At 46.2% G+C, this 26,244-nt stretch overlaps 1 protein-coding gene across 1 annotated transcript in view; it reads left to right on the forward strand.

Moving 5' to 3' along the window:
- The first annotated feature begins 561 nt into the window (after positions 1–561).
- The window catches only part of SHISA8 (shisa family member 8), a 68,103-nt gene continuing 42,420 nt past the window's right edge, over positions 562–26,244 (forward strand). The window contains exon 1 of the mRNA XM_075573887.1: positions 562–1,832. Coding sequence (XP_075430002.1) covers positions 1,321–1,832 — 512 coding nt within the window. The 5' untranslated portion in view covers positions 562–1,320. The remainder of the gene's footprint in view (positions 1,833–26,244) is intronic.

The following is a 26,244-nucleotide window of genomic DNA, read 5'->3' on the forward strand; positions in this document are numbered from 1 at the left end:
TACACACACACAAACACACTGATGCACACACTAACACACTGATACAAATATAGACACACTGTACGCACACATTAACACACTAATACACATACATAAAGTATTGTTACAAACACTAACACACTGATGCAGTATCCACTGACATACTCATACATATAGACACTAACACACTCCTACACACACTGTGCACACACATTAACACACTGAAACACACAGTATATGCGTTATACACACAAACACATACAGTCCAATACACATTAACACACATTACACAGACACACTGATTATATATATATAATGATATACACAGATTTGAACGTGCGCGCACACACACACACACACACACACACACACACACACACACACACACACACACACACACATACAAATACACACAGACCCACACATGCTTATATGCAGTTATATGCTGTTGATATGTCTGTGCTATTCTGGTTATGCGGATGCTATGCCTGAGCTGGGGCTCTGCTATGCCCTTGCTCTCACTCCTCCCTGGGCACTCTCTGTCTCAGTGGTAGTTTCTGGCTGCTCTCCATCAGATCACAGCAGTGTAAGGGGGGGCAGGCAAGACCTGGGGAGCTATACACACAGCCTGTCTCACTGTGGATGGAGGGAGCTCCCTCCCTCTCTATACCACCTCCTCATCAACTCATTCTCCTCCCTCCTTCCCATGCAGAGGGACCGCAAAGATCTCACACTTGCAGAGACCTGGTTGAGAGAGGACAACTGTGGGGGGGGGGGAGAAAAAAAAGGGAGCGAGAGCAACCGAAAGGAAGGACCGGAAAACAAGTGATTAAAAAGAACAAGATCACCAGCAACAGACGTAAAATAGGGAGAGAAGGTGAGAGGGAAATAACACTGCGGTCAAGAGAAAAGAAGAGAAACAAGGAGAAAAAGTAGTGAGAAGAAAATAGAACAACAAAAGACAGGAAAGTAGGGACCTCCAATATAAATGATATAGCTTACAGAATTAATAGGAAGGGGGAAGTGAATTAAACAGAGGGGTATCTTAGCAAACAAGGCACAGAGAGACAGGAGAGTGATACGGAGCTTATCTTTAATTTCTTCATTCGTGTTTTTTTTTACCTGATCCACCTGGATAAATCTTTTTCTCTAACACTACAAGCTCTACCCAAGTAAATTCTCCTTCTCCGTGACATTGGGCTGGGGTAGTGGAGAGATGTGTCTTACGAACTGAGTTTTCAAGAAGGCAGAGGGGAAACTATCGTCAGCAAGTGGTTTCACCTTGACAAGATCCTGTAACGGGATAACACTGCCAGAGGGCAGTTTAGGAGGACACTTCGGATGGAGGGTTTTCTTTGGATTGGGGTGTGCTGGCTCGTGTTATGGGATCCATGGTGCGTGAGAGCCAGAGCACCCAACACAAAGGCAGGGGGAGCAGGGGAAGCGGTGCTGGGGAGCCCCAAGCCTCCGATGCCCACCGAGATCCCACAGGTAGTGGCAGACCGATGCAGGGGCTACTACGATGTGATGGGCCAGTGGGACCCGCCTTTTAACTGCAATGCAGGCAGCTACCAGTACTGCTGTGGTACATGTGGATACCGCTTCTGCTGCCAATTCATGCATGGGAGACTGGACCAGAGTATGTGCTCCAACTATGACACCCCAAACTGGGCAAACACTGGGAAGCCTCCTGCCCATGGTGAGGACTCAACCGATGACCCAAGCAAGGATAAGACCAACATGATTGTATATATCATCTGTGGGGTGGCTGCACTCATGGTGCTTGTGGGAATCTTCACCAAGCTGGCAGTGGAGAAGACGCAGAGACCCCAGAGTGACATGAATGTGTCCAGGTGAGGAGGTCATCTCATGGGGCCAGGGGATGTCTCATGGGGACAGAGGGATGCAAAGCAAAGTGAGAGCAAGAAGGAGCATGAGCGAATAGATAGGACCATGTCAAGGGGACATGAGGGCGATAGAGGGAACCAAGAAGCAGTGTGGGATAAGAGATAATACCACATCATGAGGAGAAGTAGTGGAAAGGGGGAACAGAGAAGAAGGAAAAGTGGGGGATAATTAATGAGAGAAGACATGAGGAGGGCAGAGTGAATAGAGAAAAAAAGAAGAGCATGGATAAGGATTGAGACCATCTTTGGGTGGACAGGACTAACAAAGTCAGAGCAAGGAGCAGTGTGGTATAAAAGATAAGATCATCTCATGGGGATATGAGGAATGGAGAGAGTGAGGTGCAGGGAGCAGTGTGGGAAGGGATTTACCTTTAAAAAACTGTACTGTAGTGGTACAGTGCATGGTCCTAAGATATTAAGTGTTGTGAAGCCCTTCTGCTTTATTGTACAATATTTCTGCTATATAAACAGAATGGCAAAGACCCTTTATCAAAAATAATAATACAAATTTCTTTATTAAATACAGTAAGTTTATAGAATAAACAATGATGGTACCCCTAGTCTGTGCACTAGAATCATTACATCACTGGACAAGACCGTACAGAATTAGCCCTGTTGCCTCCAGAAACGACTGCAATAATGTGTGTGATGGGTCTCCCATTGGGATGGCAAAACGATTATAGGAAAGGTTTCTTACCTACGAGACTATAGGATTGTTACATGGTTGCTTCCTTCTGAAGCAGCAGTCTGTGATGCTCGTTCTTTGGGGGGATATTTCATTTGTACATTATTTTGACGGGGAAGTACCTCAGAGAAGATCTGTGTTCCCTTGACCTTCAGTGCCCCCCCTAGTTCCTGAGATGTAAGCGATTGCTTTACTGGGCAAAACTATTTACCCAGAGGACAAAGTATGGCCACTGGGGTCAGCCTAGCTGCGATGGCCAATAGAAAGCGATGACGTCATCGGGAGATGATGTCACAACTTTCTGTTGGTGACCCCTCGGCCATATTTGTAGTGTTATGGTGTCTCACACCGGCACAAAAAACGACAAATATCTCAGAAACAGTGGGGGGCCCTAGAATTCGGGGGAGCATAGATCTGCTGTGGGGGACCCTCTGATTCAGGTACTTAAAAATAAAAAAAGGGGGGACTCCTGTGTAACTCTTTGAGCACCAGAGGCCCGGGACACCGGAGTGCCATGGCCCCTCTGGCAAACAGTGACCACTTGACCACTCCTTAGGGTAGTCATGTGATCGCGGAGGCCCTTAACTCACAAACGGAAGAGGTGGAGTTTTCGTCTTCCATTTCCCTTCCCAACCAATCATGTCCTACGCTTCATAGGAACGCAGAACGCGATCTCCCTTGAAAAAAGAGCACTCCTTGGGCATGATACGGCAACTAAGTTACTGGGACCCTGCTGTGCCAGACCCCATGGACGTTCTGGCTACATCTTGGGGCCCCCAAAGGGTTAAAAAACCCAAAATGATACTCGTGTAAGGTCTGAAAAGCATATGCAGAACTATATCTATGCATTACATCCTCATCATGATTATTTAAAAGGTATTACAATCAGCCACAAACCTGTACAAACCAATACAGCTACAAGGACTCCGGACTCTGCCCTGCATCAGGGAAGATACGTGGAACAGGATTAACTCACTACAAGGGATTTTAGGGTATATTTAATAAGCTGTGATAAGCCATAAGACAACTAATGGCCTATTCACTTCAATGAGCCACGAAGCGCCTTGTGGCTTAGAACATAGTAATTAAGGCCGTTTATCCCCATACTGGATGCCCTTTAAAAATATAAGTCAAGCCATGTCTTGAAGACGCTCACCCCTCCTTTCAGACCAGCAGAGTTAGTGAGATTTGGTTTAAAAAAAGGGGGAGACCTTACAGTACAATAATAATATTAAGCCCCATTTTCCCCCTAAAAGGAGCTGAGATCTCTTCTGCAGATGAACTCATGGGTCTTTCTTCTCTGCAACAAATTCAGAATAATCCACCTTAATATTTAGACTCTTTGTCCTACCCTGGTCTCTTCCGTTCTTTTTAGCTGGTTATACTTGTTTGTAAGTTTACACGCGTATAAAAATGCACACACACATGTATTTGACTTTTTATATATTATTACAAACCAGAATTTCCACTTATGTTTTTCTAAGAATAATGGACCCAAAACAAACCTTCTAAAAACCTCGATTTTCTAAAATATCTATAAAATTCTGGATCAGATTAGTTTTGCTTTTTAGCATTCAACCGCAGACCTCTAATTTTAATTAGCGCTCATATCAATACACAAAGTAGGGGAAGACGAGATTAGATCATGAGTAACTCTATGTACTGTGTCCTTTCATTCTACCTTCCTCCTTTTTTGTCTTCTTTCTCTTTCACGCTCTCATCTCCTCTCTCATTTAAGGTCTGCCTGTCCCTAGGACATAATCATCATCATCATCATAATACTGCAGATGCGCAGATACAGTTCAAAGGCCGATGGCCGATTTAATGTTACATAGTTATATAGTGACATAGTTACATAGTAGACGAGGTTAAAAAAAAGACATACGTCCATCAAGTTCAACCTATGCTAAATGTAGACGACAGATAATTAGGCTATATCCATACTTACAGTATATTGATCCAGAGGAAGGCAAACAAAAAACCCCAGTGACACATTATCCAATGATATCTCATAAGGGGAAAATAAATTCCTTACTAACTACAAATATTATTATTAATACTCCCTGGATCAACATTCTTCCCGTGTTTGCTTATTTGGTATATCCCTGTATACCTTTCCTTTCTAAAAAGATGTCCAACTTTTATTGAACAAATTTATTGTATCTGCCATCACAGTCTCCATGGGTAATGAATCCCACATTGTTACTGCCCTTACTGTAAAGAACCCTTTCCTTTGTTGCTGGGGAAATCTCCTTTCCTCCAACCTTAAGGGATGGCCCAGAGTCCTTTGTACTGCCCTTGGGATGAATAGTTCCTATGAAAGTTCCTTGTATTGTCCCCGAATATATTGTAAATCTAATTTAGCTAGCCTCTCCTCATAAATCAGATTATCCATCCCCTTAATTAATTTAGTGGCTCTTCTCTGCACTCTCTCTAGTTCCATAATGTCTTTTCTAAGGACTGGTGCCCAAAACAGTACTCCATATTCAAGGTGTGCTCTTACTAATGCTTTATAAAGAGGTATCATTATGTTTACTTCCCTTCCATCCATTCCCGTGTAATAATGCAAGATAAGATCTTGTTTGCCTTCGCAGCTACTGCATGACTTTGAGCACTATTGCTAAGCCTGCTGTCTACAAGCACTCCTAAATCCTTCTCCAGCAAGGATTCCCCCAATATATCTCCATTTAATTTGTAAATTGCCTGTTTGTTTTTGTTTCCCAAATGCATAACCTTGCATTTATCTGTATAAAACCTCATCTACCATTTACCTGCCCACGTTTCCAGTCTCTCCAAGTCCTTCTGAAGAGAAATTACATCCTGCTCTGATTCTACTACCTCACACAATTTAGTATCATCAGCAAAGATGGAGACTTTGCTCTCGATGCCAAACTCAAGGTCATTAATAAACAAGTTAAAAAGCAGGGGTCCCAGTACCGATACCTGAGGTACTCCACTCACGACTTTAGCCCAACCTGAAAATGTTCCATTAATGACAACTCTCTGTTCTCTATCCTTCAAACAGTTTTCTATGCAGGTGCAAATATTATTACTGAGTCCAATTTACTTTATTATCTACACTAACCTCTTGTGTGGAACCGTAACAAAAGCCTTTGCAAAATCTAAGTAGACAACATTAACTGCATTACCCTGGTCTAAATTTCCACTTACCTGCTAAAAGAAACAAATAAGGTTAGTTTGGCATGATCTATCCTTCATAAATCCATGCTGACTATTACTAATAATTTTGTTTTCCATTAGGTATTCCTGATTATTATCCCATAGTAAACCTTCAAGTAGCTTCCCCACTATTAAAGTCAGGCTTACAGGTCTGTAATTCCCCGGTTGTGATCTAGCTCCCTTTTTAAATATAGGCACCACATCTGCTTTACGCCAATCTTGTGGTACTGAGCCTGTGGAAATTGAGTCCTTGAATATTAAATATAATGGTTTGGTTATTACTGAACTAAACTCCTTGAGAACACTTGGATGTATGCCATCGGGGCCAGGTGCCTTGTTTACTTTAATCTTTTCAAGCTGCCTATGGCCTTCTTCCTCAGTTAACCAATTGTTCATTAATATGGAGGTTGTGGCTTCCTCCTGTGGCGCTACTATTGAAATTGATTCTTCCCTGGTAAACACAGAGGCAAATAATTTGTTTAATACCTCAGCTTTTTCCTTATCTCCAATAAACTGCCTACCCATCTCACACTGAAAGGTTCTATATTTTCTTCTCTCATTTTTTTGTTATTAAGGTACGTAAAGAACTTTTTAGGGTTGATCTAAGGCTGCGTTTATAGTGACGGCGACGGCGACGTCAGGCTGCGGTCGCTGGAAAAATCAAATAGAGATGACTTCCAGCGATCGCGACCAATCCGTTGCGTCGCGCTTACTATAAGCGCACACGATGGTGGCGGAAATGCATTTATTTTGACGCAATGTCGCGTCGCCGGCACTATAGGAGCAGCCTTACTTTCTATTGAAATCCTTTTTTCATTATCCATTTTTGCTCATTTGATTGCCCTTTTGCAACTTTTGTTACATTCCTTATAATTCTGATACGATGTCTCCGTCCCTTCTGACTTAAAGAATCTAAACTCCTTCCTCTTCTTGTCCATTTCCTCCCCTACCTGTTTATTTAGCCACATTGGTTTAGACTTGTTTCTTTTATACTTATTACCCACTGATGAGTGTGCTTTTCTAACAATGCTTTAAGGACTGCCCATTTATCAAATACAAATGGTATCTTTGCCCTGTCCTCCGGGAAACAGGTTCTTTTCACCTATAGTCCAATGTCCCACATACCCCATTATCCTTTTTGGGACGGGATGTGGGACATTGGACGTCCCATACTATAGGTGAAAAGAGACAGTTTCACGGAGGACGGTGCACAGATACCATTGGCTGTGAAGAGCTCACACACGTGTGAGTACAGTTATCTTATCTCATATTTCCTGCTTCATTCCCTGGCCCCTGATCTATTGTTCATCTTGACGATTGGGCTCTCTTTCATAGATTGTTTTATCGATGTTCTGTTTGCATGAGATATTGGAGTATTAATCAGTTTTTTTATTAAAAAACTATTTAAAATGTTATTTATTCCATATATGCGCTCACCATTTCTCCATCTCCACTACCACTTGAGGATCAAGGGATGGTCCTCCTCAGGTTGAGCTGCAGATTCAACAAAGGGCTATTATAAACACTATTATCTGGTATTTCTAGACAATTTTTGTGTGTATTTATCCTTTGACATATTTGCCCTATATATGGGCAGGACATTACATCTGTCCATAGTATAGCAAGGGAGCACCGTGGTTATTCCTTTTTTGCATCCTTTTGTTGTAATGCTAATCTCATTTCCTAGCCTATGTTTGGATAATTAAAACCCCCCATTATGCAAACATGACCCAGTTTTGATGCCTTCTCCATTTGCAAAAGTATTTTTAGCTTCCTCAATCTCACAGATATTTGGTGGTTTATAGTGTGTCCCTACAAACATTTTATTTGTACTTTTACCTCCACTGCTAATTTCTATCCACACTGTCTCTACATTTTCATCATTCCCTTCATAGACATCATCCCTTATAATAGGTTTTAGATCCGGTTTAACATATAAACATACTCCACCCCCCTTCTATTTGTTCAATCCTTCCGAAAAAGGGAATAACCCTCTAAATTAACTGTCCAGTCATGAGTTTCATCCCACCATGTCTCAGTAATGCCTTTGATATCATACTGCTCCCTTGCAGCTATTAATTCAAGCTCCACCATTTTATCTGTCGGGCTTCTTGCATTAGCAAGCATGCATTTAAGGATCTTTTCAGCCTGTACTATTATCTTATCTTCTCCTTCCTTTCTACTCCAATTGGATTTAGTTTTTGAAGTTTGCTAGTATTATCTGTATTGACTATGGGTGTCTCCCTGCTTGTCAAACTCGCACTTGTCCCCATTCTACCTCCATGACCCCTGGCTATTTCCTCATCTATTCTATTTAGTTTGTTATCTGTTTCTTTCCCTTCCCCTCTCTATCCTAGTTTAAAATCTCCTCCAACCTTTTTAACATTCTCCCCCCTAGTACAGAAGGAGTCCCAGTGCTCTAAAAACCCCAAACCCTCCTTCCAGCACCACTTTCTTAGCCAGGCATTAACCTCAATAATCTCTGACTGTCTCCCTGGTGTAGCGCACGGCACTGGCAGTATTTCAGAAAATACTTGTTAACTGCTTGCCTTAAGCTTGCGGCCTAGATCCCTGAAATCATGTTTTAAGAATGCTCCATCTTTCTCTAATTTTGTCATTGGTGCCAACGTGTACCAAAACCGCCGGGTCAGTCCCAGCCCCTCTCAACAATCTGTCTACCCGATCCGCAATGTGGCGAACCCGAGCACCCGGGAGACAACAAACTGTTCGGTTCATGCGGTCCTGGCAACAGATTGCCCTATCTACCACAATGTTTCTTGGTCTCTGAGTATTCCGAGTCCCCTCTGTGCTGGAGGAACTATTCCCCTGGCTACTAGAAGAACCAGTCCCCCCTAGCCTTGCCACTCCTGCCCCGACATTCCCAATATCTTCACTCAATATGGCAAATCTATTGGGATGGGTCAGCTCAGAACTGTCTTGCCTCTTCCTCTTCCCCCTGCTTCCCCTTCTAACTGTTACCCAGCTACCTACCTGCTCCTTACTCACAGCACCACCATCTGCACCACTAGTCTCAGCCAGAGCCTGCTTAGTGAGCACTAAACTCCTTTCAAGATTGCCAATGTCCCTCAATATTGCAAGTTTCCTCTTCAGATCAGCAATCTGAGACTCTAAAGAGACCCCCAGCTCACACTTCCCACAGCGGTATGCTCCTTGGAACTGCTACTCCAAGTGCACATACATGTGGCAAGATGTGCATTGAGTGGCATTCTCAATCCTGCTCATTGTTGCAACTATGGAATTATAAGTACTAACAATTAACTGTACTTCACTATACTATACCTGGTTTCACACCTTCCTTGTTCCAACACCTTCTAGTTCTAACACAGAACTTGATACAAACAGCACTCCTTCTAGTTCTAACTCCACACTTGATACAAACAGCACTCCTTCTGGTTCTAACTCCACACTTGATACAAACAGCACTCAGACTGGGGACCATACCCTCAGCATGCTTTAGCGGCATGACCGAGGAGGTGGCTGTACCCTCTCGTGCTCCATACAGTACACTACCTCGCCCTCGTCGCCCGTCCCAATACCATCTGGAGGCGGGTACTACCAACAAACGAGGGCGGGAGGCCCCTGAGCTGGAGAATCCTCCATATTGCACTGAGCACGGGAGACCACCTTGCCCACTTCATGGCCTCCCCAGCCACATGCCCCTTTTGTGGCGCAAGGGAGTCCGCGTTCCACATTTATTTTAGTTGCGCCAGACTGCCGCCCCTCTTATCACTCTTGAGGGGCCTCCTCCTGCAGTTCTGATTGCATTTCTCCCCACACCTTATTTTTGGGTGCCGAGTATCCCGGAACACTAGGGCCAGTGATCTCCTCGTCAACCTGCTGCTGGCATTAGCCAAGCTGGCTATTTATAAGCCCAGGAAGCAACGTTTGGCTGGGGAGGTATCCCTTACCTGCCAGACCCCGTTCCGGGTGCTGGTGCGCTGCCGTATCCGAGCAGGGTACATCCACGCTGTGGCCACTGGGCAGGTACCTGCGTTCACTTCCCAGTGGGCCTTAAGCGGGGTGCTCTGCTCAGTATCCCCCATGGATTATCTTTTAAACTCAACCTAACCATTTAGTGCATTTTTGTTATTATTTACAGGTGAACTTGGTTGCCGGTTTATGTTAATGTTTAGTTTATAGACTGCTTTCTCGGGTTGGTCACACGATTGTGACCAGTCAGATGTGTAATATTGATTGTTTGTCTATAAAATAGATCTGGTTTTAACTGCACACTTAATACAAACAGCACTTGAAATCAAACAGTAATCCAGTCACACAGATGAGGACACGCCTCACACAGATCAGGACACGCCTCCCACAGATCAGGACACGCGTCACACAGATCAGGACACGCGTCACACAGATCAGGACATGCCTCACACAGATCAGGACACGCGTCACACAGATCAGGACATGCCTCACACAGATCAGGACATGCCTCACACAGATCAGGACATGCCTCACACAGATCAGGACACGCGTCACACAGAGGACACGCGTCACACAGATCAGGACACGCGTCACACAGATCAGGACACGCGTCGCACAGTTCAGGACACGCGTCGCATAGATCAGGACACGCGTCGCACAGATCAGGACACGTGTCACACAGATCAGGACACGCGTTACACAAATCAGGACACGCCTCACACAGATCAGGACACGCCTCACACAGATCAGGACACGCCTCACAAAGATCAGGACACGCCTCACACAGATCAGGACACGCCTCACACAGATCAGGACACGCCTCACACAGATCAGGACACGCCTCACACAGATCAGGACACGCCTCACACAGATCAGGACACGCCTCACACAGATCAGGACACGCCTCACACAGATCAGGACATGCTTCACACAGATCAGGACACGCCTCACACAGATCAGGACACGCCTCACACAGATCAGGACATGTCAACAAGTATTGTTAACAAGCAATTTCCCCTGGCTCATCTCAATCCAATGGGAATTATATTCTCTATAGCAAAAACCCTCTGCGCTGGACCGGGCAGAATGAAGTGATGTTTCCCAGAGTGCAATCTATAACCTGCATCAATAATCAGTATACAGGGCGTCCCAGCTCACGGGCTCACGGGAAGCAGCCTTTAGTACCGCGCCAACCACTTTCTCCCAACAAAGCCTGTGTTTCTAAGCCCCCTTCCTTTGAGATTACCCATATTACCAGAGTATAGTAAGGTTGTCGTTCCTTCCTTCCCTTTGTACTGCGCTGAAGCATATGTTGGAATGTTACAAATACATTGCTTTCATTATAGTTGTAGCCCTTTTTCTGAACCCTCCCAAAGGAACTACTGGTCACTGTACGACACCTGCGGCTCCAGGAGATCTGAGCCGACGCTAGCTGGGAGCCTGGGGTAACACTCATACACTTACTTAGCGCAGCGCCTCCACTTACCCAGGATCCCCGTGATGTGAGATTCCCCAGGGCAAGAAACATACAACACCTTATGATTGTAACTGGTTTTTACTGTAATAATGCAACGTAGCAATAACACATAACATGTACTTATACTCTAACGGTATAACCTTAGTGGCTGCCCACTCATCAGGAGCAACGTCTCCGTCCCCTCACCGCGTGCCCCACACACCGTGTCCATATATATAGTACTATAGGTATAGGCTCAGTTCTTTAACCACTCGCTCGGTGTTCCTAAAGAGTTTAGCCTAAGGCGGGATCAGCGCCTGTTGACCGGTGTTGGTGCACTTGTTGTTATAGTACCTTCCGGTCACGGCGGTGACCGGTACCTCTTCGCAAAGGGTCAGATGAATTAGCAGTCTGCCTCCTGGGTCTCAATATCCAGCCGTCTGGTCCCAGACGACTCGCCAGCAAGCCTGCTCCGCACGCTCGTCCCTTTGTCCCTAGCTGTCTACACAGTAAGGGTGATGCTCGCTACCACTATGGCCGTCCCTGCAGCACCGCAACCTTTGGTGACTTTAGGGAACACTCGTAGGGGCCTACGGGGTAGCCTGTCCTATGCAGGTGGGTCACTGACCCCCTGCACCCACACTACCTCTCTCTTCACCTCCCGGATCCCCTCTGACTACTTTTTCCTAACCTCTGCAGCAAACGCACTGCACTCACACTGAACCTGCAGCAACCCACTGCACTCACACTGAACCTGCAGCAACCGCACTGCACTCACACTGAACCTGCAGCAAACGCACTGCAAACACACTGAACCTGCAGCAACCCACTGCACTCACACGGAACCTGCAGCAACCGCACTGCACACACACACTGTGCCTACTTGTCAGCGCTCACAGCACTGCCAGCCGTGACACTGACAAGACTGCACACACACCTAAGGGCAGGGTCTTTAACCTAGGGGCTGTCCCTCAGTACCTACACACTACCCTGGTGGGGATTGGGGCCTGCCTGGGATCTGGGGAACTACCTTACCTGGTATAGGAGCCACTTGCTCCCTACACCCTTCCTCCCCCTTCCTGCTCCCAGCTTCAACTGCCAAACGTGGTCCCCGCAACATTGTAGCCTTCCTCCACAGGAGAAGCTGCAAAACCCTATTTGCTGGCTGGCTGCACGTGATGTGGGTGAAAGGGCAATGCCCAGAGGCTGCTGGGAATTGTAGTCCACTCAGAACCTCTTTAACATTGGGATCGCGTGCGCTACCCTTACTGCGCCTGCGCGACCAATGCGCACGCTCGCGCAACCTGTCATGGCAGCTCCCGCTAGCCGGGTACGCCGCAGAGACTCCGGGGACTCGGAGCGCTCCCTGCTCCGGCCACCACCTTTGCGTTTTGCCGGCGGGTCCGTCGCTGCCGGCGGCACCCGCGATCGCTCGGCACGCAACAGAGGGGGTCTCTGGAGGCAAAATAAGATTGGGGCTACATAGTGTTACATAGTTACATAGTAGATGAGGCTGAAACAAGACGGAAGGAGCGGCTCAGTGAGTAAATACACGGACTAAACAATGACACTGAGCGTGAATCAGGGGAGCCTGGCTCAATTCCCGGTGTCAGCTCCTTGTGACCTTATCTCCCTGTGTCTCAGGCACCAAAAACAGAGTGTAAGCTCTGCGGGGCAGAGACTGTGTCTGTAACAATGCTATGTGCTGCGTACTGCGCGCTATGCTGTCATTGTGACGCGCTTTGTGTCACATTGTGACTTGGTTATTATTATATATGTCTGTCAACTTGAAACTATGCTAAATTTAGACGACAGATACTTTATCCTACTGTATATCCGTACTTACAGTATATTGATCCAGAGGAAGGCAAACACAACCCCCAGTGACATATCATCCAATGATATCTCATAAGGGGAAAGAAATTCCTTCCCGACTCCAACAATTGGCAATCGGATTACTCCCTGGATCAACATCCTTCCCATGTTTACTTATTTGGTATATCCCTGTATACCTTTCCCATCTAAAAAGATGTCCAACCTTTATGTTAAGATATCAATTGTATCTGCCATCACAGTCTCCACGGGTAATGAATGCTTTGCTGGTCCCTCTGGCAGTGAAAGGATTAAAAGGCAAACACTAGTGCAGGGGGCGGCCAACTCCAGTCCCCAAGGGCCACCAACAGGTCAGGTATTAGGGATATCCCTGCTTCAGCACAGGTGGTTCAATCAGTGGCTCAGACATTGATTGCGTCACCTGAAGCAGGGACATCCTTAAAACCTGGCCTGTTGGTGGCCCTCTGGGACTGGAGTGGGGGTGGGTCAGGGTGATGTGTTATGTCCTACCCCAGCAGGGCTCTATGTGCTAAGATTATAGTTGACATTTTTTGCGCGTCACAATTTTAGTGCTAAAAAAAGTAGCACAAATCTCCATTAAATGTACGTTGCATATATATGAGGGCTTCATACACATGGCGCAGCATTAGTCGTGTTAAATGAATTTGAACGCACCGCGTCATCTGGAATACCTGGTTGATACAATTTAAATATAAACCGAATTATGTGTATTTTTGTTATTTGTGACTAGCATTCAGTTACTAAATGCAACAACTAGCTGTATCCAGCATAACATACATCTAGGGGGTCTGAAGGTCATTAACTAAACATTACTCTTTGTTTTCACGCCTCCCTGTAATGCTTTGCTGTCTCTTGTCCCCTCTAACCCACCTTAGTTTCCCATCCATCATGCCCCGCAGTGTATGTGCACGAACCAAGGTACCCCGAACACTGTCCTGTGGGCTTCTACAGCCCCTGCCGATACCCTCCAGTCCTTGGACGCACCTATCTGTGGACGTTATTGTAGAACTTCCCCCCTCTCAGAGTATGACAACAATTCTTGTTATTGTTGACTTTTTGCACTTCCTGCCTTCCTGTGTCTGCTGCTCTAAATGCACACTACACTACACTCCCTCCTCTCCTACTTATCTGATCTGTCTTCTATGCTTGCTGTCTCTCTGTTTCCTCCTCCTACTGACCTTGCTGTCTCGCCTCCGTTTTCTTTTGCACTCCCTCTTGCCCAATGTCCACACTGCCCTCCATTTCCTCCTCCTCGTCATCGCTCTGTCTCTTACTCTCCTTGCTGTCTCTCTCTCTCTGTGTCTCCTTTCCCCTCCTTGCTTTCTCTCCTCCCCTCCTTTTTCCATCATGCCCTCCTCCTCTTTGCACTCTCTCCTCCCCTCTCCTTGAACTCCCTGCCTTACTGTGTCTGCTCCTCTCTGCGCACACTACACTCCCTACGCATCTCATCTGTCTCCTCCTCTCCTTGCTGTCTCCACTGCCATTAAAATCCTCTCCCCCGGTGTTTCTTAGGTGAGTGAGAGACCGCTCAGTCTATCACAGAGGGGTATGTATGTATGTATATCTTTATTTATTAGCGCCTAGAGTGTACTCAGCGCTTTACAAAGACAATATAGTACAGTAAATTATTGTAATACAATAAGTGCAGCAAAGTCAGACAGTAGGAAAGGAAATCCCTGCCCCGGAGAGCTTAGAATTGAAGTGGTTTGTTGGGAGACTTACAAAGACAGCAGATGAGGGAATAAGTGGAGTAGATGGGAGTACCTGGCCTTGACAGTGGGTAAGTGTATAAGGGATCTGTCCGAATATCCAGGATGACTGCTGACAGGAAGTGACATCATCTTCTTCAAAGCTGCCACAGCCATATTACTTCCTGGCAATTCATGCCGTTACCCCCCTGACAGGAAGTAAGCCTCGCTTTGGACCTCATTGCCAGCAGCTGCTTCTGGCCTTTAAATAGCAAGCAGTTCCTATCCAACTTTGCTCGTGCAAAGTACTTGTACCTTGTCCTGTCTGAGCTCTGCCTTGCCTTTGTTTTGCCTGCCGCGACCTCGGAACCAGACCTAACTACCCCTTGCCTGCCTTGACCTCGGAACCGGACCTGACTAACCTTTGCCTGCCCGCCTGCCTCGACCCCGGAACCATACCCGACTACCCCTGCCTCCCAGGCCTCTGATCCCAGGCCAAGGTCGGTGTATTACTCCCTACTTCTGCCCTGTGGGTCCATATCCAGTCTTGCTGTCAGCAACATTACATATTGCATGAGTCACGTAATGGACCCCGCAGAGGTAGCGAACGCCATTACCCATCAGGGCCCGCTTCTGGGAACCCATGCCACCCGTCTAGCTACACTGGATCAGAAACTGGATTTAATCACTGCTACGCTGCAGACCCTGTGCAGCCACCTCAGGACCCCAAGGGTGACCCCCATCTATGCCCGCACCTTTTGTTCGTGACACTGCACCAGTATCTGTGGTCCTTAGGGAGCCCCGAATCCCTACTCCTGTCCGCTATGGAGTGCTCCCCTCGGCTTGCAGAGGATTCCTGAACCAGTGCCAGGTGCAGTTCGACACACAACCGTTATCCTTCTCTACCCACCGCTCTCGAGTGGCATATATCTTTTCCCTCCTCACGGATGAAGCATTAGCTTGGGTGTCACCTCTTTATGAAAATGGTTCTCCCTTGTTGACGATTCCGTCGCTTTCATGCAAACCTTCCGGACAACCTTTGATACCCCCGGTTGTGCAGCTTCTGCTGAATTTGCACTACTACAGTTAAAACAAGGCTCTCGCACTATGGGACAATATGCTATCGAGTTTAGGACCCCAGCAGCAGAGACCGATTGGAACGAGGGGGCTTTGAAGGCTGCTTTCTGTCAGGGCATTGAGGAGAGGCTGAAGAACGAAATTTTCAGAGATATGTTAGACTCCTCAGTTATCGTATACCTTGATGATATCCTCATCTATTCTAAAACTCTGGAACAACATCATCAGCAAGTGAGGGTGGTCCTTAAACACCTCCTGGAGAACAACCTCTTTGTTAAATTTGAGAAGTGCGAATTCGAGAAATCCCGTCTTTTTTTTATCGGATACATTATCTCTGCCCAGGGCCTAGAAATGGACCCTGCCTAGGTTGCTGCTGTTCTGGACTGGCCAGTACCTAAGGGATTAAAAGCTATCCAGAGATTATTTGGCTTCGCAAATTATTGCATCCGATTTATTCGGGATTTCTCCAAAATCGTTGCACCCATCACAGCCATGACAAAAAAAACAGGCAGATCACATGAACTGGTCTCCGCAGGCTCAGGCGGCTTTTCTGAAGCTCAAGAGACTCTTTTCCTCTGCTCCCATCCTGAAACACCCCGATTCTCGTCATTCTTTCATCGTCGAAGTGGATGCCTCTGACGTTGGAGCAGGTGCAGAGAAGTGAGTTTCGGGGTCGGTTACACCTGTGTTCCTTCTTCTCTAAGAAGTTTTCTCCTGCGGAACACAACTACGATGTGGGAAATCATGAACTTCTAGCCGTAAAAATGGCTGTGAAGGAATGGAGACACCTTCTTGAGGGAACCACCGTGCCAGTCACGATTCTTACAGACCATAAAAACTTGGAATACCTTGAGGGGGCACGCAGGTTAAACACTCATCAGGCTAGATGGGCACTCTTTTTTAGTCGCTTTAATTACGTAACCTCCTACCGACCGGGTTCCAAGAATGTAAAGGCGGATGCCCTATCATGTCAGTTCTCCACGGATGACACTGATTCGTCGGACAAGGGTCCCATCATTCCCTCATCTAAGAGTGTGTCCGCTATTACGATTCTTCATCGTATTCAGAAAGCCCAGAACAAGGTGCCTGCGGGAATAGCCATCCCTCAATCCAAACTTTTTCGTTCCCCCTTCTCTTCGACAGGAGGTCTTACGATGGGGACACAAATCAAAACTGGGAGGTCATCCTGGGGTTCGCAAGACTTGTGAACTTTTGGAGAGGACTTTTTGGTGCCTATAGTTAAAAACAGAGGTACAGGACTTCGTCTCGGCCTGCAGTATATGTTCACAAACTAAGGCTCCCCAAACAATGCCCTGTGGGCTTGTACAGCCTCTGCCGATACCCTCCAGTCCTTGGACGCACCTATCTGTGGACGTTATTGTAGAACTTCCCCCCTCTCAGAGTATGACAACAATTCTGGTTATTGTTGACCTTTTCATGAAACAGGCTAATTTTGTACCCCTAAAAAAGCTTCCCTCTTCTTCTGAACTGGCAGACATCATCACCAAGGAGGTATTTCATCTGCATGGACTGCCTTTACAAATTGTCTCAGATCGGAGATCCCAGTTCATCTCGAAATTTTGGAAGGTGTTTTGCAGGCGATTGGGGATTGACCTTCACGTTTCAGCCGCCTATTACCCACAATCCAGTGGACAAACTGAGCGCACCAACCAATCCTTGGAGCAATACCTCAGATGCTATATTAATGAACACCAGAATGATTGGGCAGAACTCCTACCACTGGTTAAATTTGTCCGCAACAATCTATCCCACGACTCTCTGGGCTGTTCTTCATTTTTGCAGCAAGGGGTTACCATCCTCGTACCCTTCCCCTTCATTCTCCAGTAACAGGTGTCCCAACAGCTGATATCAGGGCACAGAACTTGCAAGACCTTTGGAGGGGGATTCAAGCAACCCTTCAATCAGCTACTGAGAGACAAAAGAAGTCTGTGGATAAACATCGGAGGCCATCACACCCATACTCCATCGGGAATAAAGTATGGCTCTTGACGCGGAACATCCACTTACGCCCACCTTCAGATATACTCAGACCACGATTCATTGGTCCCTATAGCATAATTCGGAAGATCAATGAGATCACTTTTCAGCTGGAACTTCCATCCTCATTAAAAATTTCCACCACGTTCCACGTGTCCGTCCTGAAGCCTGTGGTGAAAAATAGTTTTTCAAAGGACCCTCCCATTCTTAATCCGGTAACCGTTGAGGGTCAAATCGAATATGAGGTACAACAGATACTTGACTCTCGCATCTCCAGGGGATCAATTCAGTATCTGGTGGACTGGAAGGGGTATTGTCCTGAGGAGAGGAGTTGGGTGAAGACTCAGGATCTTCATGCTCCAGAAAGGAAAAAGAAGAAAAAAATGGAGCACTATGTCCAGTGCTGACAAATCAGCAAATAACAACAAGGATGCGTTACCATAAAAATAAAGCTAATTTAATGGATCAAAAATAACAAACAAAACACACCAACGCGTTTCGGACTATGAATAGCCTTTTATCAAGGTGAAATTCACCTTGATAAAGGGCTATTCATAGTCCGAAACGTGTTGGTGTGTTTTGTTTGTTATTTTTGATCCATTAAATTAGCTTTATTTTTATGGGAACTCATCCTTGTTGTTATTTGCTGATTTGTCAGCAGTGGACACAGTGCTCCGTTTTTTTCTTCTTTTTCCTTTCTGGTGTTCATCTACAGACGGAGGCACACTTAACCCTGGGGTCGCTGGATACATTGGACTTACTGCATATCGTGGACATTCATCCCATGTGAGTTTATTCCAGTTGACCTACCTTATTTGGATATTATTCTGATACTTCACCACTGTCCCATGGAATAGGATGTTTAATTTACTGGTCACCGGCAGATGCTTATGAACATATCCTTACTACTGTGCTTTGTGGGATCATAATCTACCAGTTTACATCTTGTTGGACAGTTATACAATCAATGGGTTAATTCTTCCAAACATCATTTTTATTATACTGCGGTCTTATTTTAGAGCACCATACAACATTTTTTCATCTTCATGCTCCAGCCCTGGTTAAGGCATTCCACTGTCGTCAGCCACAAAAACCAGGACCTGGTCACCTCAGAGTTCAACCCTGAAGGGGATATACTTTAAGAGATCTGTCCGTATATCCAGGATGACTGCTGACAGGATGAAACCATCTCCGAAGCTGCCACGGCTATCTTACTTCCTGGCAAATCCTGCTCTTAACCCCTGACAGGAAGTAAGCCTCGCTTTGGACCTCAATGCCAGCAGCTGCCTCTGGCCTTTAAACAGCAGGCAGTTGCTATCCAACTTTGCTCGTGCAAAATACTTGTACCTTGTCCCGTCTGAGATCTGCCTTGCCTTTGTTTTGCCTACCGCCTGTCTCGACTTTGGATCTGAATCTGACTACCCTTTGCCTGCCGTCAGCCTCGACCTCGGAACCGGACCTGACTACCATTTGCCTGCCGCCTGCCTCGACCCTGGAACCATACCGGATTACCCCTGCATCCCAGGCCTCTGATCCCAGGTCAAGGTCAGTGTATTACTCCCTACCTCTGCCCGGTGGGTCCTTATCCTGTCCTACAGTCAGTAACATTACAAGTAGATGGCAGTGCTTGGCTACAATGGTTGGTATGAGTGATTGTGGGTGTGGGACAGTATCTATGAGTGCAGGGTGTTGGGATGCTTCTTTTGAGAGGGGAATTTTAAGGTTGATCAGTATTAAATTGGATGGGTAAACACCATTAGCAGGGAGTCAGGAAGCGTGGGTGAGAGCAGGTATGTATATGGCTGGATCCAGGACTAGGAGAGATATCCCCAGCAGCAGGAAGGAGGAGTAAAGAGAGAGAGAGAGAGAGAGAGATGAGGTGAGAAGTGGATTTGTGGGGGTGCTTTTTATTGAGGGATGAAGAAGTTGTTGGGAAAGAAGTGGGTAAATAGTGGTACAGTGTATGGGCACAAGCATAGGTGGAGAAGAGGAGAGATGAAGACGTGGATAGGAGGGGATTGGGGAAGGTGGAGAGAATAGAAAAGTTTACAAAGGAGTGAGGAAACATCAAACATAAAAGCAATAGAGAGGGCAAAATTACATGCAGGGAGAGAGGTAGTCAGGGAGGGGTCCCAGGTATTGGAGGAGGTGAGGAGTAGGAGGTGTATAAATCAGGCCTGGGAGGGCAGTGTAGCGCTCAAGGTTAAACAGCAGCTTAGAAAGTGAGTCTATACACGTGAAAAAATTGTCAGGGCATTTAGAAAGCCAAGTTCTCAGGGCAGGGGTTTGATGAAGTGCAGAGTCCAATTCTTGTATTCAATTTGAACTCCAGACACTTCATATGTGACAATGAAGATGTTACACAGCCAACGTGCAGTCTTATTACACAGGATGTTCAACCTCACTGGCTGTCCATGGGTGAGTGACCGGCCAATCAGCCTATCACAGAGGGATGTGCAGACATTGATTAGGTAGATAGGTATAATAGCCGTACTGTGAAAACAAACCCTTTTGTTAACGTATATAAGGTAATATTAGTGCTGCCCCAAATAATTTTTTGGTTTCTACTGTACTAATAATATAAATAGACTTGGGGTTTATGGATGATTTTGATGCACTTTCTACTTTTTTTGGTGTGCAGAAACGTTCTTTTTTAGTACATCCCATTAACGTCTGTACCCCAAGATCAGTTCGTTTTTGTGCACCAAAAAAAATTAAGAAAATAACCCCTCATTTTGGATGCTGTTTGCGCAGATTGGGAAATTTCAGGTTAGTACAAAGGCTCACACAAGACCAATTTAAAATGAGCTTGCCATGCCCCAATTCTGCCCCCAAAAAGTAGTTTGCGACACTTAGTACAGTACATAGGCCTCATAGTTTCAGATTTTTCGGTTCGTATGTTAAGCAAAATAACAGGTACAGTAATTAATATGAGGTATGCAGCATTTATTTTCCAATTCCCCATATCAGAGAAGTGACTGAGATCCATGCATGTTCCTCTTCTCTCCCTCTCCACGTCCCCTTCCTCTTTAGCCCAAAATGCCCAAGTTACCCACTTTGGCCCAGATACAGAGGTCCGTAAAGCCAGTACTCTTAATGGCCTGTTATCAAAATCAGAGACTCTATTTATCTCTCTCTCGCCAGCAAAATCTGGGTCTGTGTTACGTTTGCGTACGTCACTTTGTACTGCCAAAGAGACAGACCACCTAGGCAGAGGTGGAGAGTATAGACCGACCCGTTCCTGGGATCTAAATCCTGAATCAGTAGAATTGTGGGATCCGGTTCCGGGGTCAGGGAAGGAGAGTGGCAGAATGGTCGGGGTCACAGTTCCGGGGTCAGGGCAGGAGAGTGGCAGAATGGTCGTGGTCACAGTTCCGGGGTCAGGGTAGGAGAGTGGCAGAATGGTTGGGGTCACAGTTCCGGGGTCAGGGCAGGAGAGTGGCAGAATGGTCGTGGTCACAGTTCCGGGGTCCGGGCAGGAGAGTGGCAGAATGGTCGTGGTCACAGTTCCGGGTTCAGGGCAGGAGAGTGGCAGAATGGTCGGGGTCACAGTTCCGGGGTCAGGGTAGGAGAGTGGCAGAATTGTCAGGGTCACAGTTCCGGGTCAGGGCAGGAGAGTGGCAGAATGGTCGTGGTCACAGTTCCGGGGTCAGGGCAGGAGAGTGGCAGAATGGTCGTGTTCACAGTTCCGGGGTCAGGGCAGGAGAGTGGCAGAATGGTCGTGGTCACAGTTCCGGGGTCAGGGCAGGAGAGTGGCAGAATGGTCGTGGTCACAGTTCCGGGGTCAGGGCAAGAGAGTGGCAGAATGGTCGTGGTCACAGTTCCGGGGTCAGGGCAGGAGAGTGGCAGAATGGTCGTGGTCACAGTTCCGGGGTCAGGGTAGGAGTGGCAGAATGGTCGTGGTCACAGTTCCGGGGTCAGGGCTGGACAGAGACAAAGTAGTGCGGTGGCAGGCATGGGTCTTAGGCATGCAAAACAGCAACAAGGCTTCCAGCAGGAGACAAGGTAGGGTGTACCTTGCACAGGCAAGGAGAGAGAGGAATGGAAGCCTTATAAAGGGAGCAGGCAGGTGTGAGCAATCCAGCTCAAGCAGAGGCTGCCTTCTTGCCTCGGCGGCCATGTTGGGACAGGTAGTGAAGTCAGGGGACATCCATGTTGGAGATCCTTATAGTCTGGATGGGAGTAACACCACCTTTAGGTATGAACCCGGTAAGGTTTCGTTAAGCGGACCTCTGTGGATATGCGTTGTTAGTGGAAATGCCACGTTTGTAGATCATTGGCACTAATGAGAAAATGTGACTTAACCTGATGTTAGTGAGCGTTACAGATACATGTTAACGCTTAATCAGGAATTTATTATGCAGCTTTGGGATTGTATATTGGTTTTCCATGAATGTAAGGCCATTTCTTTTACCAGCTGCATACTCCATAAAGGGAGGAACACAGGTAACATGTCTTTATTTTTAAGTAAATGTAAGGTCAATTTTATTCCTACTCATTAAGGTATTGAATTATAGTGTTACTGTTATCAGGGTCGGCCTTACCCTTGGCGAGGGCCCAAGCAACATGTCAGCAGTGGGGCCCCTCCTCCTGCAGCATCATGATGTCATGGCGTAACGCGCCATCGCATTATGGCAACACGTTGCGTCGCCATGACAACGTGACACTGCAGAAGGAAGGCCACTCCGCATAAGGTAAGACCTCCTCCAGCTGTATACACACAAACCTCCACCAGCTACACACCCACCCTTCCCCCCCCTCCACACCGTGGGGTGAGCAGCGATGCGGTACTGCGCCAGTTCAGGAACTCAACCTCAGTGTCAGTGTTAACTTCCCTCTCCACTAGGGGTGAGTGTCTATGAGAGAAATAAGAGAAATATGTGTATACGTGATTATTTTTCACTAAGGAATTTGTGCACGCCCAGTTCTCCTTCATAATGTTAAGGGAACTTTGTTAGGGGTTTATGCCAGCTGTTTACTACGGACCCTACGTTTGGATTTTACCTCACTTTCAACTACAGTTGTCCTATTATATATTGACAATATTATTTACATTTCTTTACTCTCCGTTTTTGAGCTTTGAGTAGCCCTCCCCTGTTTTTCAGTTTTTAATTGCACTAAGTAATAATTTAAAAAAGCATTTTGCGTCATTCATTTAACCCTTTGAGCACTTTCCCATAGTGCATTTCACTAAGTTTAGTCCATAGGACAATAAGACGTTTTATTCATTAAGTATACTGTAGGAACCTGCTATTACGGGAGTTTACCGTGGTGCGCTGAATCGTTTTTTGATCAAAAGATGCAGCTAAACGGCTCCTGTGTTAGTAGACTTGGGTTCAGAATGCAGAAATGTCATTAATAGCCGAGTTGGAAGGAGCGCTGGAATTGTATATTTCTTTTCCATTAATTAAGGTTAACACATCGTTGAGTCATTAACAGATCGCTGTGAATCTGGGCTTTGGTGAGGCCAGTGTGATGATACAGCAACTCGTGTATTTGCACAAGACATTACACGGTCTGCGTTAGAAATATGGGTGGGCTTTATTTACCCACCTAACTCAATACTATTAGACCCATATTGACTATGCAGTCCTCTGACATGACATCTTCCGGCACTAGAAGACTCCTGTACTGAATAGGTGCTCCTGAATCAAGTATCCAAGCAGAACTTCTATACTGTAAGAAAAGATATCTGGGCATTTAAGGTGGTCTTGGGGAAGAAAATTATACATTTATTTGAATAGGATCGAGCCAAGAACACTGGAGTGCCTGTATATTTTGTCTTACTGGAAGGGTCCTTACATCCCATTGACTTCAATAGTCTTACGGTGTCTTCCAGTGTTTTGCTTCTTCTGTGTTGGGCTCCACTTATGGTTGACGAGTGACTCTTTTTTTCTTGACTGGTGAACCTTGATTAGTGACCAATGGTGACTACAGCTCTTTCTTCCTTCAATCATCACTGTGTATCGTCTTCTAGACCCTATGGTTAATATGCTGGGTAGTGTATTCCTCTTTATCCTGGAGAACTGTACATTTATATGGAGCTCACCTCTTCTCCAGCACTGGGAAGCGACTTCAAAGCAGAAGGAATAGATGGCTTTATTCAGACGGGTCATACAGATGGTGGAGTGGATAGTCTTCTTATGGCAGAAGACCGATGGGCCAATTATGGACCAAAAATTGTACACCTGTTAAACAACGTGGTAAAGTTCTGTGGTTCTCATTTTAGAAATGGGTCATACAATACTTATTCTCTAGAAATGGGAAAAGAGAGCACAACTTTTTTATCCGTTAATTAATTCTGTTTAATTTTTATTTTTTTTAAAAGTGAAACTAACTTTAAAATGAAAAGTAGTGGGATGGTGAATTAAAAAGTAGTGGTACTGTGGTACTGTATAAGAGTAGTGGTACTCTTTATCTCCTTGAACCATCAACAGTGCCGGCATGATGGCAGTGCCATAGGTGGCACTGCCCTGACCCGCGTGATTACAGAGGCCCTTATACTCTTCCCCACAACAATGAAACTGATTGCCGGGGGAGAGCACAGGGGCCTCTGTAACCGTCTTACCTTCTCCTTCACCATGTCCTCCTACAGGGCCCTTATCATGGCGCCGCTACGTCAAATGGTGTCGCCATGAGAACAGATCACCTGCTGTCCCGTTGTCATGGAGATGCCATTTGACGCCGCGGCACCATGATAAGGGACCCTGGAGGAAGAGATGGCGAAGGAGAACGTAAGAGGCCCCGCGCCACGTCCCTGAACCGAGCACCGCAATATTCCCAGCCGGCCCTGCCATCATACCTCAAGCACTGGTCCTTTCTCCATCAAAACAGCAGAGTGAGCCAAGAAAAGTCGCAATTTGTAATGTGAGAGTGGGGGGGGGGGGGCCTTTTGTTCTCACTCTTGTGTTACAATGTATCCCCTGCAGTGCCATGCAAAACCCATATCAAAGTAAATATGCAACGGTTCTTCTTGTTGGTGAAGGGAATGTTCCTTTTTTGAATGGAATTCAGCTGCTGGTAATATATACATGGCCGACCCAAGGCCTAGGTCTATGGCAGCCAGTGCTTAGTAGAGATGGGTTGATTTAGAAACCTCCCACTCTATACAGCATGTGGAAAGGTACCTGTGAGCACACCTGAGATACCAGGGAAATTGGCTACTTTGCATAATCAAATTAGCTTATTTTCAAGGTAAATATTCCAAGGAAACCAAGGACAAATTTCACAAGGTTCACAAAATGTTCTACATCTCTAGTGCTTAGGGGCAGCAAGCAGAGCCTTGCACTGCACTCCATGTTAATCCCAACTCTGAGTCTCCTGACAATGTGGCTCATATTTACTAGCCAGTTCTATTCTATAAGACACCTTCTAACACCAGAAGAAACCCGATGGCCTATTCAAGAGACTGGGCAATAAGGTGTCTTCTAGTACTGGAAAGTCTTTTTTGGCAGAGCACCATTTATAAAATATGCCCCTGCATGCCAATTGGGGTGTTAATAATAGTGTGGGCACGTCTGACTGTATATATGTGCCAGTGAGTGTATGCCCTTTTAATGTTAATGTGTGCATGCCTGTGCCAGAGTGAGGTTGTGCTCCAGTGTATGTATTGTGTAGGACATCCTCGAGGTTGGGTCAGAAAAAGTCCAAACGATATATTTAAGACTTTAACAACCCTTCAGGGGTTTATTTTCCATATCACAACAGTTATGTGTGCTGTCCCTTTAAGGCAAACATAAGCCATAAAATAAAAGCCTACTCCACAGTAGGGAGGCTAACTACACAAGATAGTCTAACTGACTGCTGGCTAGGCCAGTTCCAGTCTCAAATACTACAGGCTGTAGAATACAGTAGAATGGATAAATTGTCCTTAGCTGTGGTGCTGGTGGCCCTTGAGGACTGGATTTGGCCACCCCTGGACTACATCACACCCAACAGAGTTCCACCCCCCTGCTTAGATCACGTCCCGCGTTCCCATGAAGAGCAGGACACGATCTGCCCAATGAGAAAACGGAGGGGGCTCCTTCTCTTCCGTTTCCTGCAAAATGGCCACCACGGTCATGTGACCAAAGTTCCGGAGGAGCCATGGCACTCAGCCACCACGATTCCTCCGGCCTTGAAATGGGGAAATTGTGATTATCTTAGGTGGCCTATCAAGAACTGAAATTGTTTCTTTTGAAGCAGCAATCCCCCACCAGGGTCAAGAAACTTTGTCTTTTATGCCCAGCGGGATCTGAACCGCGGTGCTCAAAGCTCCAGGGCCCTCCCGATTGCAGAGACATTTTAAAAATCTTTTGCCAGTACTTGCAAGACAAAATAAAGATGGCTACAGGGTCACCCAATCAGAAGCGGCAATGTGCAGAGAAGAGGCACCAAATTAATAAAGGGGGTGGATAATCTGATTTATGAGGAGAGGCTAGCTAAATTAGATTTATTTACATTAGAAAAGAGGCGTCTAAGAGGGGATAT

Source organism: Ascaphus truei, chromosome 17 (assembly GCF_040206685.1).
Source record: "Ascaphus truei isolate aAscTru1 chromosome 17, aAscTru1.hap1, whole genome shotgun sequence".
NCBI classification, from domain to species: Eukaryota; Metazoa; Chordata; class Amphibia; order Anura; family Ascaphidae; genus Ascaphus; species Ascaphus truei.